This window comes from Cyanistes caeruleus, chromosome Z, assembly GCF_971803275.1.
Source record: "Cyanistes caeruleus chromosome Z, bCyaCae1.hap1.1, whole genome shotgun sequence".
NCBI classification, from domain to species: Eukaryota; Metazoa; Chordata; class Aves; order Passeriformes; family Paridae; genus Cyanistes; species Cyanistes caeruleus.
In genome coordinates this window covers 27738681-27758357 of record NC_141732.1, presented here as the reverse complement: position 1 = coordinate 27758357, position 19677 = coordinate 27738681, and the positions used below count along the sequence as shown (strand labels likewise).

Sequence of the window (19677 nt, the reverse complement as noted above, 5' to 3'; positions counted from 1 at the left end):
CCAGACGCCGTAGCTGATCTCAGGTGGTTGGAGCTAAAGTCTGGGCTAGAAGCTTCCAGGGATCCCTGCCAGCCTAAACCATGCAGGGATCCTTTGATTATTGGAATTGGATTGGAAGTTCATACCTACCTCCTCCCTCAGAGCCTGAGGGTCGTGGTGAAAATCTTGAGACTTTTCTGAGCTAAGTCTTGTGAAGTATGCTGCAGGACCTAGAGGTGCTTTTGAGCAGCAGCAGTAGAAAGGAAAGGTGTTGCAACTTCCTGAGAGTCTCTGGGGATTCTAGCTGAGCACTGATTCTTGCTCACTTGTCCACCCACCCACTGGAACTTGTCAAGGCCCATTTGGCTGGTCCCTCTTCCTTTTTAAAGAGTGCCAAAACTTAGTGAGCACTGCTGGCTTAGTTAGCCAAAAACAAATGTCACAATTCTTCTTGCTCACAGAATTCCAGTAATTTAAATGGCAGGATACCTTTCCCTCCTCCAGGATAGTTCTTGTTCAGATCAAATCCCAGCTGTGGTTTCTTTCTCATGCTGCTAGAAGCTGGTGTTTTCACCTATGCTCCAGTGCATAGCTTTAGTCTCTTTACCTTGGAGAGTCTCTGGAAAATGAAGTATCTCTAGGTACCCTATGATTGGCATTAAACATTGACGAGTCAGCCAGGAGAACACTGTGTTCTGTCCCCCTGCAGAGTGACTTGGAAGTGCAGATGAGCTCAGGGCTCTTTGCTTGTTGCACTAGTGAAAGCAAGGGTAATTGTGGCTGTCCTCATCTGGACTTAGCAAGCCTGACTTAGCCAAAGAACTTTTGCAAGTGCAGTAGCCAGTGTATCAGAGAGGAGCGTAAGGCCTAGCAGGCAGGAAGCTCTTCAGCTGAGAGATCCTGAGCTTTCTGGAAGTGTTTCTGTGGTTTCTGGAAGCTTGTTGACTTCCTCAGTGGTGACTCTTTCACCTGCAGGAATGACAAAGAGCGATGCTGCTCTAGCCAGGCCATTCCAGCATTCTCTTGAGGTGGATCTAGAGGGCTGTTGCAAGTCCCTGAGGATGCCCTATGTGGGACATCGTATGTAGTCATGGTTTTGCAAGGAGGCTGTGTTGCTATGAAAGGCTTGTTTGTGTGTGCCCCTGCTGTAGATGGAAGGAGTTGGCTGCATTTGGGAGAAACCGCCCCTCCTCACTGGAGAGGGCGTTTGAAGTGGCAGCAGAGCCAGAGGAGGAATCACAGCTGCAGAGAGATCTGCGGGAAGAAGAGGTTCCTCAGGCAGTGCCAAAGGTATGCTCACCTTATTCCTAGGCAGCACCTGGTAGGAGAGGGAGCTGCCCTTGGCAAGACTGCCCCAAATGTTGCTTCTGGCAGCAAGCTAAGCCCGAGACTGTGGTGTTTTTCTTCTTGAAAAATGGTGCCCCCCGCAGTTCCAGGTTTCCTGCGCTCAGCGGCCAGCTCACAGGCATCTGGAAAAGCTGCTCCAGGAGTTCTCTCGCCAAGGGCACATCCTGTCCCAGGTGTGCAGCGAGAAGGCAGCGCTGGCACAAGAGAACGCTGCCCTGCAAGCCCGACTGGCAGCCACGGAGCGGGAGCTACGAGGCCTTTCGGAGCAGCTGGGAGAGGCCAGGTAAAGGCAGGGAGGAGACCCTGGGCAGGACATTATGGAAGACATTTCTGAGCTAACGCTTGTGAAGTATGGTGCAGGACCTAGAGGTGCTTTTGAGCAGCAGCAGTAGAAAGGAAAGTTCTTGCAACTTCCTGAGTGTCTCTGGGGATTCATGCTGAGCACTGATTCTTCTCACTTGTCCACCCACCCACTGGATCTTGTTAAGGCCCATTTGGCTGGTCCCTCTTCCTTTTTAAAGAGTGCCAAAACTTAGTGAGCACTGCTGGCTTAGTTAGCCAAAAACAAATGTCGCAATTGTTCTTGTTCACAGAATTCCAGTAATTTAAATGGCAGGATACCTTTCCCTCCTCCAGGATAGTTCTTGTTCCGATCAAATCCTAGCTCTGGTTTCTTTCTCATGCTGCTAGAAGCTGGTGTTTTCACCTATGCTCCAGTGCATAGCTTTAGTCTCTTTACCTTGGAGAGTCTCTGGAAAATGAAGTATCTCTACGTACACGATGAATGGCATTAAACATTGACGAGTCAGCCAGGAGAACACTGTGTTCTGTCCCCCTGCAGAGTGACTTGGAAGTGCAGATGAGCTCAGGGCTGTGAGCAGAGGCTGGGCTTTTGCTCCTTGGCGGAGACTTTGTGGGCACAGCCACCCTTGTGGGATATGGGAGGCAAAGGCAATTTGAGCTTTGGCTGCTGAGATCAAACTCAGCTGGCCTTTCTGAGCAGGGCTAAGTCATGGGGAAAGGCTGGCCAACCACCTGGAGGGGCCTGCTTTGCTATTTGAAGTGGTAGAAATAGTCTTGGATCTGAATTTCCATGCCAGCCATTTTCCATCCTCAGGTGTCGGGGCCTCAAGGCACATCTTCCTAGAAAATGTGTTTGTGTGTGCCAGGAACAATTTCTCTTCTTTCCCACAACTTGTAGGGCAGAGAAGCAGAGCTTGGAATGCAGCCTGTTGGAGGCTCAGCAGCAGGTATTGGAGCTGGAGATCACCAGGAGCCACCTGGAAGGCCAAGTTCGCACAGCCATGCAGGCCAAGGAGGTGATACTTGGTGAGAGCCTCGTGTGCTTTGTGTCTGGCGATGGCCCTGCCTAGTGCAGTTGCTGTGAAGGCAGCTCTGTGCGCAGGGCTTCCAAGGAGTGAAGGAGCTGGGAACAGGTCCCTCCTTGGCTAAAACGGAAAGGGCTTAAGGTCAGCAGAGTCTCTGAGTGTTGTTCATGCTTGCAGAGGATGTGAGGGGCCTTCGTCGGGAGCTGCAAGCTCTAAGATCTCTCAGCCAGCAGCAACTGGAAGAAATGGCTCAGCAGCTCCGCTCTGCAGAAGAGCAGTTCAGCCAGGGTCTGAGACAATGGCAATCTGCTCAGGAAGAGGAAAAGAGGAAGCTCCTGCAAGAACAGGTAGGAAACAATATGCACCTGAATTTTTCAGGCAAGCGTGGTGGGCTGGCATAGGAGAATAGCAGCCTGAGTATGTGACACAGTGGCAAGGCTCTACTGTAGGCCAGATGTTGCTGGGCCAGGCAGCAGAGGGCTTCAAGGGCTCAGAGTTGAGGGGCTGAGAATGGCCAGAGGGAGCTGCTGGGACACTGAATGCAGCCACGGTTTCAGGGTGTGAAAAAGCCGAGGTCTCCTGGAGGCTGGGTGCTGCCCACACAAAGCATGGCAGCAGAGAAGGAGCAGGATGTTTCCAATGCCCTCGTGCCATGCAGCAGTCTGCTGACCTTGCTGCCAACTGCAGTCCCAGCAACTGGGTTCCTTGCTTTCTGTCCTTCCACGGTGGACAGAGGTCTTCCCTTTGGCCTTGAAGCACTCTCAGCAGGCCCCATGTTGCTGGTATTTCAGCTGGTGGCCTGTCTTGTGATTAAGGCATGGGGGTGCTGGCCTTGTCGTCATCCTGCAGTCCACCTGCAGCTTTTCCTTGATCAAAGGGCAGGGGGACATTGAGAACACAGCCTCTGAGAAGAGGCAAAAATCCTGAGGAGGGAGGGGCCTGATCAAACAGGCAGCCGTCAAAGTGGCAAAGGAAGGTGGCATCTCCTTTCCTTCCACTTGCTGACCCTCCTCCTAAGTTTCTCGTTAGGTCAGGAGTTGTGGCGGGCACAAAGCCACTACTGTGAACTCCTTAGTAGGAGGGTTGTGGGTATGATGCAACTTGCCTTGTTTTCTCCGGGGAGAATGGCTGGGCCTTCATCTGGAAGTGTCTCTTCCTCTCATCAGGAAAGGCAGCTGGAACAACAGCGTTTGGAGGCTTGGGAGCAGCTGGAGCAAAGGGAGAACCTGGTGGCTGAGGTACAGAGGGAGCAGGAGAAAAGGTTGCTTGAGATGAAGCAGGAAGTTGCCATCTTGCAAGCAGAACAAGAAGAGATAAGAACTAGAGCCAGCCAAGAGGCAATGCGTGTGCAAAGAGAGTTTCTGTGTTGTTTTGGGCTCCTCTGGGCTCCTTGTGGGCACTGCTTTCCTGGACACTGTCTGGGTGGCATCCCTTAGCTGTCCCTAGTTCAACAAGAGAAAAAGAGCAAAATGCTTTTGGGAAAGTGTGAGCACATCAACCTTGCTTGCCACACAAGTGTTGTGTGGGAAGTTTAATGCCATCTTCTCTTTGTTCCTGTGCAGCTGCAGCACCAGGAGGCTACTCTCTTGCGAAGGGTGCACCAGCTGCAGCGAAAGCTTAACCATAGGCAGCGGGAGGTAGAGCTGCTGAGGCAGGAGCTGGAGGAACAGCAGGAAGATTGGCAGGTGAGCCTGACTAGGCAGGTAGCAGAGGGAAGGGCAGTAATGAGGACGTGAAGTTTGCATGTCAGGAAAGGGGAGGCAAGGACTACTGCAGGCACTGTGAGCACAGAGCGTGACAGGCTCCAGCGCTGAGCAGCAGGAAGAAGAGTTAGGATGGAAGGTCTGGAGCTGGGTAGAGAAGCTGAAGGAAGTGCTTCTGAATGGAAGGTCTTTGGAGACTGGGAAAGGAGAAACCTGAGCCTGGTTGGATGCCACCTGCCACTTGATGGCAGGTGCTAGTAAGAATTTTCTTGACCAAATATCCAGGACGAGCTGCAGGCAGTGGTGCAGGAAGCTCAGTGGAAGATGAAGGCAATGGAGGAGAGGCGCAAGGAGGAAATGAAAAGGATGCAGCAGATGCTGCAGTACAGGCTGGCAGAGCAAGAGCAGGTGAGTGAAAGAGCAGTAGGCAGTGCAGTCATGCAACAAGTGGTCTCTGCCCTTCTCACCTTTCTCCTGCAGAGCAGCAGGAGGATGGAGGCCATGCCCCTGGCTGCCATGTGCTGGGGTCTCCATTGCAGCTGCTCAGAAGGACACTTCCTGGGCTGCTGAATCTCAGCTGCTGCCCTGGGCAGCAGGGCTGGTGCTTTGGCTGTGGGCCAGCAATGCTCAGAATGTATTTCTGCTGGCCTCCTAGTGCTCACTTTCTTTTTGGGGCTTTCTTCAGGTCAACATGGTGACCCACATGGATTCTGAACAAGTTGTCCCTGTCCATGGTGAATGCAGTCCTCAGGATAGGGTGAAATTGAAACTTGTTCTTTCCCTTCCACAGTCTCTACTCGGGCTGACTGACAAGCTGTAGTCTGTGCCTGCTTGGTGGGGTTGGACTTGAGCTGGAAGAGTTGAGAGCTCAGCTTGCAGCCTAACACAAGTGTTGTTCCTAAGGGCTTGCCTTTGATATGCGCTCTCTGGGGCATCTCTGCCAGCCACCTTTGTGACACCAACCAATTTCTTGTTCCAGATGGACGTGGGCGCTGCAGCAGCATCTTCCAAAGGAGCCTTCCCTCCGCAGCCTGAAAACCTGAGCAGGAGCAGTTCGTCCCGCCCAAGGCAGGAGTCAGAGCAGCGGAAAGAGAAGCACTGCCTGAAGCTGCTGAGTACGTCCTGTACATCCTTTGTCCAAACAAGCTGTGTATTATAGTGTGTGTGCCTGCTGTACTACAGCATATTCCTCCTCATTCTGGTGTCCGACAGACATTCTGGATTCCCTACAGAAGCCGTTGTGGTACTCAGAGGCAGCCAGGGAGCACTTTGGGCCATTCCTTTTGCCTTAGAGGGCAGCTGGGAGTGGGTGGGAACTGATGGTTGCGACCTAGCAAATGACCCAGGGAACAAGTGTGTGTGCTAGTCTGGCTAAATGGATCCTAACTGTTGGCGTCCTAGATTGCCTCTCAACTCCTTTCTTGTCACCAGTCATTGGAGACCAAACACTTCAGAGAAATTGCTTGGCTGTGTGGCTGCTTTCATACTGGTGTTGTTTTGATGACTGTTAGGACTTTTCCTCCTGCAGTTGGTTTTGTTAAGAATTCTATATTTTGGTTAGCCCAACCTCCTTGAAAAGGGTATCAGGGTATCAGCAGAAATAGGAGAGGAAGAGGTCTTTTCAGTAGGCCCCAGAAGTTAAAATACCATATTCTTAGAAGAATCCTTCGGAGTCAGAGAGGAAGAGGTGTTTTCCAAGTGCACAAAAAGAAGAAAAACAGGAGACTTTTTTTTTTACAATCCCTCTTTGATATTTTACTTGTATGCTTAGGAAGATGCATCAAAGAGACAATGCATCTATGTGGCACAGTGAGATCCAAGTGCCCTGCAGGCAGTTCTCAGGAGGAAGGCTGCAGCCCCTCTGCTGCACGTTCCCCTGGTACCGGCCACTTTGTCACGGCTAATGCCCGGCCCGTCAATACTCCTGGAGAGCCAAGCCCTGGCCTCAATCCCTGCTCGGATCATGCTCTAGGAAAGCACACCATGGCCTTGGTGACTCTGCAGTACAGCCAAGTTGCTTCTTGCATGTAATATCTGCCAGGGCAGGGCTGTCAGAGAATAACAGGTTGGGTACTGAACAGAGCCCAGTTTATTCAGAGTCTGCCGTCAACTGTTGGGACAAAAGGGGCATTGATCCAGTCCTGTGTGGGTCTGGACTCAGTGGCAGTCATGGTCTGTGTTGAGTGGGGCACCAGCTTGTAATGGGACTCAGTCTGACTCTGGCTTCTTCACAGTGGTTGTCTGTGGCCATTGGTGGGCTTTGCCAAGCTTTTTGTCCTACCTGCCCTGCCACTGATGGCTGGTGTGACTGCAGAGGCTGGAGCCTTCCTGAGCTGTGAGGATTTAGCTGCCTCCCCATTGGCACAGCTTTGCTTGGACTTGTGAAAGAATCAGCGTCTCACTTGGGCAGCAGTCTGTGCCACGGCAGCGCCTGAGGAGCGGCGCTGTCCTTGTTACCCATCTCCACTGTGCCCATTTGGGAAGATGGGGCATGTGGGTGGTGCTGAAGAGGCCGAGTCCAGTGCTAGAGACTGCTGCACCCCAGGCTGAAGACAAGTACTTGTATTTCTTCACTGCCCATGGGGAATGGGCAAAGTCATCTTCAGAACTTAGCCTGCTCAGCAATGAAGAGGATCCTAATCCTTCCAGCCATTGTTCTTGGTTATAGCATGAGCTGCTGTTCTTGACAAGTGGCAAGGCATTCTTTAGGCAAAATGCTGAGAGGTAGACAAGGTCCCCTACGCTCCTGGAATTCACGTTGCAATATTCTTTCTGCTCTGCAAAAAGCAGCTGTTGGTAAAAATTCATCCCAGATCCCAGAGTGTATTTAGTCTTTGGAAGTAGGAAATCTTTTGCTGAATCTTACAAGAGAGTGTGCATTCCCAAGGAAATGAAGGCTCCTGATTTTTCAGCTCTCCTTCTGATTTGTAAATGACAGCTACTTGCCTTGGTGCCTGTTGTTTTCTGATGTTGGTCTGCTCTGATGCTTTCTCCATGGGCTTAGTTTCCTCTCAAGGTAACCCTTCAAAGGAGCGTGGAGAATCAGACTCTGTGCAGGCCATGTGTGCTACAGAGCTGCCTGCCTTGCTGGGGCTGCTGCTGCTGTTGTTCTTGTTGCCAACCGACCATAAATTGCTCAGAGTCCCGAGAGTGGAGCTGAGTTTCAGATCTCCTGCAAGTCGGTATCTCTCCTTTGAAGTTTGTTCTTGTGTTTTGTTTCTTTCAGGGAGTGTTGTGAGCGTGGGAGATCCAGAGAAGAAATACACTGGATGGGAACTTATTGGTAGTGGGTGAGTGCAGCCAAGCTTACTTGTGCATGGGCCAGGTATTTTGCTGGTGCAATATCAAGTGGGAAGTCAGGCCAGCTGCAAGCATCTTCACAGCCCGGCTTTAGATTGTCCCTGTCTCACTACTGATCACAAGGCATCATCCAAGGTAACTGGATGCTGGCAATTTCTTGCCTGCCTCAAGGAGGAGGACCTGGAAGCCGTGCTGTCCCTCAAGCGTGTGGCACCACTTGGCTGCTTTTCCTAGGAGACATGGTTTTGTATGATTCAAAGTAATATGGCCACAATGATGAAGGAAAACTGAGAGAGCAGCTTCCCACCTGATAGCTGTCAGATAATTGCTGTTGTGGCATTTCTTTCCAGTCTTTGGCTGAAAACAATATTCAGTGCTCAGGACAATAAGGAAGGCTGCGTGGTGCTGCCTGAGTTTGGCAGATAGAATGAAAAGAGAGTGGTGAGAAGGCCCAGCAGGTCTCTCTGTTCCATTGCCTGGAAAGGCACACACACAGGCACAAAAAGGAAGAAGGGAAGAAAACCCCCACATCCATAATCTAGTGTGTACATTTGGGATTTGTAGCAGCTCTTTTCCTCCCTGTTGGATGGAGCTTTTCACTTGAACATGGTGCATGCAGAGGGCTGCTGGGCTGCTGGGCTACTGGCACAAGAGTAGACAAACCATGGTGTTTTACAGACACTCCGGGCAGCAGAGAGCTCCTGCCTGGGCTGCCTTTCACTTCTCAGCACTGAACAGCTTCTCTGTTCTTGCCACTCTTCTGTTTCTAGGGGTTTTGGAACCGTTTATAAGGCCTTTGACACTGCCACAGGACAAGCGGTAAGTGCCAACAGCCCTCGCAGATTCTGCTGCTCTGGAGTGCTTTCCCTTGCAATGTGACCTGTGGCCAGAGCTTTGGGCCACCTGTCCTTGCTGCAAAGGCTGTCCTGCAGAAGCAGCCTACCTAGAGGCAGCCTGCAGAATGCATTTTGGACAGACTTTGTCTTGCATCCTGAATGGATGCAGGGATGGCGGTGGTGTGTTTCAGAGAAGGACACGCTAGTCCAAACTTACTGGATAAATATGCATAGAGTGATTGATGGCAACAGCCATCGTTCTGGCCCAATTCCTCTTAAGCCCAGGTTCTGACACAGATGGGATCTCCCATTATCTTCCATCATGTGGTTTAGTTTGTAAATATAATACAAGATCTAATGAAGGAGAGATTTTGTCTGGACACGGTTTTGCGTTTCAGTCCTAGGGAACGTGGCCCACACACAGACACACACACACGGGTCAATGAGGAGAAGTCAATGATGAGCCTTAAATAATACAACCTTGTGTTGGTTCTGTGTCAGTGACATTCCATTACAGGGATGCTGTTTGTCCTGAACAGGCATGGTGGTGTCTTGGAGAGCCGCACTGCTCTTTGGGGTTAAAAGTTCAGAGTCCTGACTTCTCATTTCTGGCTCCCAGCACATACAACTCCATCTTCCTGATAGTTCCTTATCCACCTGCAGTGCTGTGCTCAGGAACTGTGCTCGGAGGGAGGTCTACGAGGAATCCAAAAGCCCTAAACCACGCCTATAACATGGGGGGTGTCTGCCACAGAAAGAAGTATTGCTTTTTAAACCCACTAAATAATTACAAGTCTAAACCATGTTCAAGAATGTTCTTCAGAGATGCAAAATCCAAACTATAAAAGTTAGGGAAGTTTTGAGAAAACTCAACTTTACTTTGAGTTGTCTTAGAGTTCTTTTTTGGACAGCATTTTCTCCATAATGTAGCTGTGCATTTACATTGGGGCACAATCAAGAATGGCAGCCGGTTCTGAAACAGTGAGTGGTCAGTCCCTAGAAATGCTAGCATATTTCCAGCCATTTCAATTTCTTTTCACAGAAGCAGAATTGCTTTTGGCTTACAAAACGTGTGTAAATGATAATAGTGGTGAGAAACCAAGTCTATTTGAGAAGCCTGTGGGTGCAGAGAGTGTTGTTAGCGCCTTGTGGTTGATGCTTTAGAGTCCCTTTTTCCCAAGGTGACAAGGCATCGTGGCCCATGAGCACAAGGAGAAAGAGGCTCTTGTAATGTCTGTACCTAATGGCTTTCAACGTCATTGCAGGTGGCTGTAAAGGAACTTGATCTCCAGCACCAGGGCTGCGAGGAAGTATTGAAAGAAATCCTGGTCATGAGGGAATACAAGAACCCAAATATTGTCACCTACCTTGAAAGGTAAGTACTTCTGGGATTTTTCTGGGAATGCTCCTTGCCATACTCACAAGGCAAAGGTTTAAAAGGTCTTTACTTGCTGGCAGAAAATGCATCTTTCCATTAACATCAAGCCACTCCTGGGCCAGGCATGGGAGGAGATTGCATTTTGTCCCCAGGAATGGTTCCTAGCATAAATAACTTGAAGATTGTTCACAGAAACCTGGCTGTCTTCCTAAGCCAGCAGCCTGCACATTCACTCACTGCATGTCCTTATGAGGACATGGTTTTTCCTGAGTGTCGCAGGAGAAGTGCTGAGAAAGCATGACAGAAATGATTTCCCTTGCACTGTTCCCACCATTTTCCATTGCCTTGCATTCCAAAAGACTAGGCTAGGGGACACATGGTTTGCCAGGTCTGAAATTGTTTTTCCCCTTTGTGACTGTCCTTTATGCACCGTTTTCCAAAGGGTGTTTTGCAGTGCTGCACACTCGCCTGCCCTGGGTAAAAGCTGTGAAATCTGTTCCCTTGTTGCTGGAGTTAATGGTGCAATTGGTATATGAAGATAATGAAGCAGCTGCTGGCATGTGTCCACTTCCAGATTTATCTGGGCCATCACAAATGTGTCTTTTTCCCCTGCTTGCCGCCTAAGCTGTCTCCTTTTCCACAGATGTGCCTTCCTCATTCAGACACAGATTGCAAGCACTGGATTGCCTAGGTGGAGATGGTCTTGATTTTATTCCATCTTCATTTACCAGCGACCTGGAAACAAAACTCAGCTGTAACCCTTCCTTCCATACAGCAGTTTAGCTGTGCACATTCATCTCCACGCTGTTGTTTTCATCTTCCAGCTACCTTCTGAATGAGATTCTCCTGCTGGTCTTGGAGTATATGGACGGAGGCTCTTTAGCTAAGGTGATCCACATGGGAACGATGGCTGTAGGACACATAGCAACGGTCTGCCGGGAGGTAAGGGATCCTGCTTGTGCTTGCCATGGCTTGGCATGGCTTGTCCTTGGAAGGTGCTGCTAAGTGAGTGATTCCATGTTCAGAGCTTTCTTTCTGCATTGCTCTTTTACGCTTCAGAGAAGCAAGAGCATCTGGACTGAACTGCCTGCCTGTGGCCCTGCCTGTACTGCAGTCTTCTTTACACTTATCTACTGTTGTTGAACTCTCTGTCTCTTTTGCAGTTTTATTTTCTGTTCTGTGCTTTGCCCCTCCAAGCCTTTGCCCAGAACCTTTCTGCATTGCCTTCTTTGCCTGTAAGTGCAAAGGGGCTGATGTCTGAGTTTTAAACCTATGGCAAAGCCAAAGAGAGACTCATCTCTCACAGGTCTGGCTGTGCCAAAGGATGGCATGGCCCCCACCATGGTGCTTGCTGCTGAAAACTGACAAAAGAGCTCCTTCTGAGTCTGCTGTCAAGGCAGCCTTATAACCCTTGTCCTCCAGTCTCCCAGCTGACAGTCATCCCCTTGGTACCCAAGGCAGGGACTTCTCCTCTTTTGGCAAACCGTTGCTTGTCCTCCGGATGGGGAAAGCACATCAGCTGCAGCAGCACTCATTCCCACTGGCTTTGCAGGGGACAGTCTCGAGCAAGGACTGATGTTTCCCCCTCAGCAACTAATATGTCTTCCCTTGGAATGATCGTGCTCTCCTAGAGTTGAAGCAGCAAGCTCTTCCTCTTGCCACCACTCACTGCTCCTTTGAGATCTGTGAATCTTCAGGAGCAGTTTCCTTTTGCATGTGATGCAATCAGATCAGGCTAACTTTTGGCTTCCCGTTTCTTTTTTCTCTCCCAGTGCCTGCAAGGACTGGCCTTCCTTCATGCCAACGACGTGATCCACAGAGACATCAAAAGTGACAATATACTTCTGGGCCTGGATGGCTCTGTCAAGTTGGGTGGGTATTCTTGGTCAGGTGCAGCGCTGCAGGGAGGTGGTGTGGGGCTGCTTTTGAGTGGCTGCCAGCTGCTGCTGAGAGTGCACGCAGCACTCCTGCAAGCTCAGGGCACTGCTGCAAGGTGCTAAGAGGTGTAGAGAGCAACAAGGTGTCAAGGTTGGCTTGTACGTGCTCACTCCAGAGGGAGAGAAGTTCAGTCTAAAGCTTCAGGTGAATGAGGAAAGCCACGGTGTGAATGGTTTGGGTTTGCTAAGTGGACAGTTCCCCATATGCATGGCTGCAGCCCTGAGGCTGCACAAGAGCACAGCTCCTTTTCCACCTTGATTCAGCATTGCATTCTGAGACTTAGACTGAGGAACATTTTCCCTTGGTTTCCTCCTTGAAGCAGTGTTTGTTTGTCTCCTCAGCTGATTTTGGCCTCTGTGCTGTGCTCAGCCCTGAGCAGAGTAAACCGAGGTGTATGGCCGGGACCACTCGCTGGATGGCACCCGAGGTTGTCAGGAGAGAGCCATACGGCCCCAAAGTGGACATCTGGTCCCTTGGGATTGTGGGAATAGAAATGGCCATAGGAGAGGCTCCGTATACTTGGAAAACCAGTGCTATGGTAAGGTGCAAATAAGCCCACATGCCAGTGGCCTTCTGCTCTGTCTCCATTAGACACAATCCCATTCCCACGGCTTGGACAGCTTCCAAGAAGGCCCACTTCTAAAATGTCCCTGGGGCCCACGTAAACTGTCAAGGCAAGAGCTGCTGGATGTTGGAATAGCTGAGGCAGCCCTGGGGCCTTTTTCTTTTGGGAGAAAAGGCTCATCTCTCACCATTTGCTAGGCAAGAAATTGCCACTGCAGACTGGGCCTTCAAATATGGGGTCTAGGTGGGTACTTAAGGATATGAAAGAATCACGTAGAGTCTGTTTCCTTCTTCCTCAGGCTAAGTATCTGATAGGCACACAAGGAGTTCCAGATCTGGACAAGCTAAGCCTACATCCCAGCTTGTGTGAATTTCTGGAACATTGCCTGCAGATGGATGTGGACAAGAGAGGCTCTGCCAAGGAACTTCTGGAGGTACAGTGCAGAGTGGCTGCAGGCCAAAGAGTGTTCCCTGTCAGGGTTTGCTCCTGGGCCGAGCTCCAGTGCATCAGATGGGCCCTCCCATCTTAATCTCCAGTCTGGTTGCTTTTCACATGAAAACCAAGTAGGATCCAAGACTACTTCAGGTTAGAAGGGACTGCTGAAGGTCATCTAGTCCAAGGCCCCTGCCACTGGCAAGGATATCTTCAAGTAGATCAAGTTGCTCAGAGCCCCAGCCAAGCTGACCTTGAATGTTGCCAGCGTTGGGGCACCTGCCAGCTCTCTGGGCAACCTGTGCCAGTGTTTCAGCACTCTCCTGCTAAAGACTTTCTTCCTTAGAGCCAATCTGAATCAACTCTCTTAGTTTAAAACCATTTCCCCTTGGCTCTTGCAATTGGCCCTGTGAATAGATGTGTCCTCATCTTTTTTAGAAGCCCCTTCAAATATTGAAAGGTCTCCTTGCAGATTGCCCTTCTCCAGGCTAAACAAGCCCAATTCTCACAGCCGTTGCTCAGAGGAGAACTCTCAACTTCTCGTCATTTCTGAGGCCCTCTTTTGCTCTCGGGTGCTGTTTTCAGGTTTACCTGCTAGCCAAGGAACTGAAGTATCGCAGTGCTGGGGACAGAGGCCCGCAGTGGGGTTTGGAGATCCCAATGAAAGCAGTCCCTGCCAAGCGCTTCTAGGCTGATCTGTGGGAAGGCAGGGGCTGTGGGGGCTGAGGGTGAGCCTCACAGGGGACCCAGCTTGTCCCTCCTGGCCCACTCTTAGGGGTTTCTGCCAGCCAAACAGGGACAGCTGAGCAGCATTTGTGCCAGCCCCATGTGCTGCCTGGCCCGGTCACGTAGATGAGAAGCGCTGCGGCTTTGCTGCCAGGTTTTGTGGCAGATGGGGAGCTGCTGAGCGGGCCACTTCCTCGGCTGTCCCTGCTGTGGAGGAAGATGCCAGAATTGAGTCCATCTGTGCTCTGCCACTTGTATCTGTGTGTTTCTGGACACTAGAGGAAACCAGCTTGACCCTGTTATAAATGAAAATGCTAGACTTGCCAGTACATCAGGCAATATAGCCAATTTATTAATTGGTTTGATAAAAGCTGAGCAAGTTTTTACAATGCGCTGGGTGCGTTGAGTTCCTCTACCCTAAGCAATGCACAAATTCAGGTCTCCAAAGCTCGTCTCTTATGCCTTTCTAGGCACTTCACTTCCTCAAATCCTCACTTATTTTCTACTTGGTTTTCCCTCCTAATCAGTGGTTGTGGTTCTTGAACATCTGTTGGGGAGCTGGTCCGAGACGGTCTTCTGCTGTGTCCGTAGTCTCTCATCTTTCTCTTAAAATATTGTTTTCTATTAGCAGTTTGTTTAACTAAGTGTATGTTTTGTTAGTCAGAATGTATTTTGCAAGCTTTCTTTCAGTCATTTTCCAACTCAAAGCTAACTTCTCTAAAAATAGCTTCATAGGCTCTTTCTTTAGTTATTACAAAACTCAAAATGTTCCAAAGCATGTTTCAAAATGCTTTTCTAGAGCTTTTTAGCTCCTGTTGGTCTTATTTCCCTTTTTTTAAGTGATTACAAGTTTTCCTTCAAACTAGTTTATACAAAGATACAAGGTAGTTTAAAGTTTAATATTTGGTTGTTAGAACAAGCTGTTATCTAAAAGCTGATTGTTATATAATTATTTTGTTCAACTTTACTTCCATGCTTTATTTTAGCTGATTTTCAAACCACTTCTTAGTAATAATCCCATGGTCTCTGTATTGCTCGCAGACACACAGACATGGGTGAGTGTCACCATTAGATTGACACAAATCTCCACTTAATTTCTCACAACCCTGTTAGAAGCTCAGTTGGGAAAACAATGGTTCCTCTTTCCTTTGCCTTTTTTCATTTGGTTTCTTTTGTTTCTTTTTCCCTCTGGGCAGCATCCATTTCTCAGATTAGCCGAGCCTCTCTCCAGCCTCTTCTGACAACCCCATGGCTGTCATCCCGGCAGCAAAGTAATGCAGGAAGCAGAGGGGATGACGAGGACCACCTGAGCACTTGGAGAACAGAGCCTCTGAGAGCAGGCAGAAATCCTGAGGAGCCAGGGGCCAGGAAACAGGCAGCCATCAGAGCAGGAAAGGAAGGTGGCATCTCCTTTTCTCCCATCTGCTGATCCTCCTTCTAAATTTCTGGTAAGGACACAGGTGCTGGAGAGCACAAAGTCACTATTAATGTGCCCTTTCCAGCTGGGGGGGTGTTGTGTGGGGCATGAAGCTTCCACTCTTTCTTTGGGGAGCTTGTCTGGGACTTCATCTGCAAGTGTCTTCCTCCCCCCACCAGGCCTGTGAGATGGAATGTCAGCATGTGGAGGTGCAGGAGCAGCTGCTGCTGCAAGGAGAAAACTTCCTGGCAGATGTAGAGAGGGAGCAGGAGAGATGAAGCAGGAAGTTGGCACCTTGAACGCTGAACAAGAAGACGTATGAAGCAGGGCCAGTCAAGAGTCAAAAGGTATGAAAAGAGAGTTTGTGTGTTGTTTTGGACCCCTCTGGGCTCCTTCTGGGCACTGCTTCTCTGGACACTGTCTGTCTGTCTGTCTGTCTGTCTGTCTGGGATTGTCTCTTAACTGGTCCTTGGTCAACAGTGCTGGAGAGACCTTTGTGCCATGAGGGACAGAGCCTCTCAGGTGAGAGGCTGCCAGGGTGCAGATGTGAGGAAAGCATGAATGCTGTTGCTGGCCTGAAAAGAATGGGAAGGCCAGAGCTGTCTCTCAGAAGCAGGGAGATCCCCCAGGAAGCCACCTGGCAGAGCCAGGCTGGAGATGTGGGAGAGCTGGTTTTACTTCCCCTCTTCTTTCAACAGATCACATGGCCCCTGCCACAAAAATCTCCACTCCGAGTGCTTTTCAAATGAAAACGTAGGACACTTGCAGCAAAGCAATTGAGGAAGCTGAGGACATGACCAGGAACACTTCAGGATTACTTTCTCCAATGCCAGCTAGCAGCAGACTCGCAATAAAAATCCTAGAAACCCCCAAGCCACTTGCAAGATTCCTTTCCTTGTCTCCCACGCAATATGGCTCTACATTCACTTCTGAATTCTTTCTTAAATGTCCCTCCTGTGGGCGTTCTGGTATGGTTTGGAATTGGGAACAGTCTCCTTCCTTTATCAACTCCAGCCTACCCTGCCTTTGGAATATGGCCATTGGCCAGGTTTTCCCCAGCCATGGACTTGTGGATGAGGCAGAAAGTGCAATTGCATTTCCAGCCAGAAAGCAATGAAGAGCAGGGCAGCCAAAACCTCCCAAACATTCCCCCCTTTTTGTTTTTAAATATAAAAGCAGTATCTGTCATCCTGTCTCCTGGCCCTTTGGAGACAGGGTGACGAAAAGGGCACTTGGACCTTCCACCTAACCCTACAGGCCTAGTCCCTTTCAGCCAGTGATACCTCTTTGTTGGGGGTTAGGTGTCCTATTTTTTAGTTCTAGCTTGCCCATGGAATTTTTACCCATTAGTTGCAAGGACAACCTAACTGTGGGTACTTGGTGGGTGACAAAAGAGTTTGGCCAGGCCCAGAGGGGGAAGGGGGCAGGAAAAAGGAGGGTGGGGATAGTTTGGCGGGCTTTCTTCAGCTTCGGAGAAGGAAACTTTGGGTGCAGAGCTGCTGCGGTGGGGAGAAGGGAATTTCGCCATCACCCAGATGGAGCTGCTGCTTCTTCTCCTTCTTCCCTCTTTGTTGGTGGCCTCGCACCCCCTGTCCTGCCGGGACGTGTGGCAGTGCCAGGCACCACCACGGAGGTCCTGATACATCTCAGCCACCAGCCCAGGATCTCTGCTCATCCCTGCTGTTCCAGCCGACTGTTCCTCAGAGCCCTGCAGGAGCACCGGCACTGCCCGCCCGAGGGGTTTGTGAAACAAAGCCTCTCCTCCATCCCTTCCCATCTCAGCTGAGAAAGCTGTCACGGGGTCCCTGGTTCTGTTTTCTTGCTAATGCTGTAGTTATTGTTGTTTGCCTGGTTATACTAGTAAAGAACTGTAATTCCTATCCCCAGATCTCTGCTGGAAGGCCCCTTGATTTCGGAATTATAATAATTTGAAGGGAGGGGGGCTATATTTGTTCATTGCAAGGGAGGCTCCTGCCCTCCCTAGCAGACACCTGTATTCTAAAACAGGGACACTCCCCAAGAAGAAAAGACCAAATTAAGCCTGCCACTTGTCCAGGGCTAACAAGAATTATCTGTCAAATGGTCTGGATAGAAATCTAGATAGATTGATTTTTCAGTTTTTAGGATTGTTCATTCTTCTATTTAGTTGACTAGATAGACATTTCTCCATTTGTTACTTAAGATTCATTAGCATTCTTAAAGATTTATTAGGATTATTAGATTATTATGATGATTAGATTATTTGAATATTACATTATTAGGTTATTAGCTTCTTAGATTATTATTGTTAGATTATTAGATTCGATTACTAGCGACATTTCTCAATTTGTTAGTTAAGATTCATTAGCTTTCTTAAAGATTTATTAGGATTGTTAGATTATTATGATGATTAGATTATCTGATTATTAGATTATTAGGTTATTAGGCTATTGTTATCATTAGATTATTAGATTAGATTATTAGATTATTAGTGTTCGATTCTTATCAGTCAATGTAAGAGCTTTGGTGTTGTTCATTAAGCTCCATCTTTTGTTCTCTTGTTTTCATGAAGACAAAAGCTGTCTTTCTCATTAAAGCAAAGTTTGTTCCATTTTGTCTTTTTGTCTGTCTGAAATCACTCCAGCAATGTCTGTTCCATTTGTTTGGTGTTGCAAACACGCTATTGGCCCTGAGAAGGATCTGGGCACGTGCATCCTCCCACAGGCCCAGCCCCTTCCCCAGCTGGCAGGACTTCCAAAGGTGTGTCCCCATGGTGCCAGTGAAATCATGGTGGGCTTTCATCCTTGGATTCCTAAAAACCTCAGCTTGCAGTGAAAAGGGAGGCTTTGTTCAATTCAATGAATTGCATCTATGTGAGTGGGCTTGTCTCATTATACTTGGAGGGATAAAAGCTGGGGGTTTGAGTACTTTTGGTCGCCAAGCAACACAGCTTTGTTCCATTTTGCTGGACAGATGGACTTGGCCACCTTCAAGGACTTTTCCAACCTCTGCCATTCTATAAAATTAACATCCACGTGCATTAACATCTGTCATCTATAAAACCTGAGATTGGCATTTGCATGTGGAATTGTTTGTTGTTGTTGTTTTTGTTGCTTAGAAGTTGTTCATTGTAGAATTGTACTGGTTGTGGTTTTTTGTGTGTTCCAATTGAATGTTTAATTGTCATAAGCATTATCCCTCTTTTTGTAGTCCCTTACTCATTTGTTTGTTGCCATTGATGCATTGTTTGTAAGTTTAATAATCTCTTTTAAGTTTGTTACTTTCAAAGTTTTCCAAGCAAATCCCCTCACCAGCAGCATCTTAGAAAGAATTTTTAACCTGCCCCAGAAGACTTGCAACTTGACACCAGGGCAACGGTGCATACTAATGAGGAACTTTCCCTCCAAAACCTCAGTTACCCCAAGGACAGCAAACTGTTGGAGGAGAAGATGTTACCAGCACCAATCAACAACAACTACAGGGGTGGGACTGCCAGCAACAAGCTGAGGGGACAGAGATTATAAAAGGACCTGTGAAGTTTGAAGAGCTGCCCTTTTACTGTGGATTAGCTGCAGCTGAGGACCTGACACTGCACACTTCGGTCTACATCTCTTTTAGAGACTTTTTTATATAAATTTGAGTGCAGATTAGCAGCATTCACTGCAGTGCCGCCGAGTTCTTGCTTTGGGACCAAAACCCCGGTTCGGCCAAAGGATTCCTCAATCCTCAGACCTGGGACTTTTATAAAATTTATTTTCTTTTTACTCCCTCACCCATTATCCCTTCCTCCCCTTTTCTTTTTTCCCTTAATAAACACCCTAGTTTATTTGAACCCCCAAAGTTTTGTCTTTTTCCTCACACATCCAAGAAAGCAGCAGCTCACTTTCGGTTTCTCTTTCAAAGACCAGCCTCCCGCTCTGGGCCTCCACCAACCTCCTTAGATCAAGCAAAGCGGGAGTGAACATTATCCTCTCACTTCTCACAGCTTTGGTATTTGCACCAAAGGAGCAGGAAACTCGCTCCTTTATCTAGCCCAGCAAATGGCATGGCCTGGCAAGGTCTTGGGAGCAGGGGCTGGGGAGAATGGAGAGGAGACGAGGGAGGGGGGAACTACCAGGCTGGTGCTGGGATGCTGACAGAAGCTTGCTCTTGTCTGACGGAGCCGCTGCAGGTGGGATTTGGAGCCTCCAAAGCATCTGCTTTGCACTGGGCCTTGTTACAGCTGCCCCCGGGGTTTGATGCTGTGTGTGTGCAACAAGCAGGCTGGGAAGGAAGCAAGATTTGCTTTTTCCTAACATGAGGCAGGAAAGCAGTAAAACAGGCTCGGTTCCGCCCTATCTGGGACCTAAAACAAGTGGGAAGGCCATTAGTGTGAAAAAGTAATTCTGTTCGTGCTAGTCTCCCAGTCTTTTGAGACTAACATCTCACTTCTCCAAGGGAGCTGGAAGAAAGAAAAAAGGAATTGGGCATTAAATGTTTGCTAGGGAATTGCTGGTGGCGTTTCCCCATCAATTCCCCTGAAAAACATCCTGTTTCTCCAAGTTTCAGGGAACGACTGTTGAGGTGAGAGACTGGTCAGCTCAAAGGAGGGAAAACACCATCAAGAGACATCACTAGGCATCTGACAGTTTATAAAAGGGGGCTGGATGAATGCTTCCACTTTGAGGAAAAAGCTTTGTAGCTGCCTCTCCACTGAACAACTGGCAGGCTCTTGCTCCTCTCGGAGCTGGAGCAGAGCCAGGGCCAGGA

General features: G+C 48.9%; 1 protein-coding gene across 5 annotated transcripts in view; it reads left to right on the top strand.

Moving 5' to 3' along the window:
- LOC147648269 (serine/threonine-protein kinase PAK 3-like) overlaps positions 1 to 15822 on the top strand; it is a 50420-nt gene extending 34598 nt beyond the window's left edge. For 3 of the 5 annotated variants that reach the window (XM_086869825.1, XM_086869827.1, XM_086869826.1), the window contains 18 exons: positions 1131 to 1269; positions 1410 to 1609; positions 2528 to 2655; positions 2832 to 3001; positions 3821 to 3892; positions 4217 to 4339; positions 4643 to 4765; positions 5337 to 5472; positions 7584 to 7647; positions 8428 to 8476; positions 9759 to 9868; positions 10696 to 10813; positions 11644 to 11743; positions 12151 to 12347; positions 12673 to 12807; positions 14729 to 14980; positions 15129 to 15296; positions 15648 to 15822. In XM_086869825.1, the coding sequence (XP_086725951.1) occupies positions 1131 to 1269; positions 1410 to 1609; positions 2528 to 2655; positions 2832 to 3001; positions 3821 to 3892; positions 4217 to 4339; positions 4643 to 4765; positions 5337 to 5472; positions 7584 to 7647; positions 8428 to 8476; positions 9759 to 9868; positions 10696 to 10813; positions 11644 to 11743; positions 12151 to 12347; positions 12673 to 12807; positions 14729 to 14773 (1909 nt within the window). In that variant the 3' untranslated portion in view covers positions 14774 to 14980; positions 15129 to 15296; positions 15648 to 15822. The remainder of the gene's footprint in view (positions 1 to 1130; positions 1270 to 1409; positions 1610 to 2527; positions 2656 to 2831; positions 3002 to 3820; positions 3893 to 4216; positions 4340 to 4642; positions 4766 to 5336; positions 5473 to 7583; positions 7648 to 8427; positions 8477 to 9758; positions 9869 to 10695; positions 10814 to 11643; positions 11744 to 12150; positions 12348 to 12672; positions 12808 to 14728; positions 14981 to 15128; positions 15297 to 15647) is intronic. The other 2 variants (XM_086869829.1, XM_086869828.1) reach the window with 2 other exon arrangements.
- The last annotated feature ends 3855 nt before the right edge of the window (positions 15823 to 19677 follow it).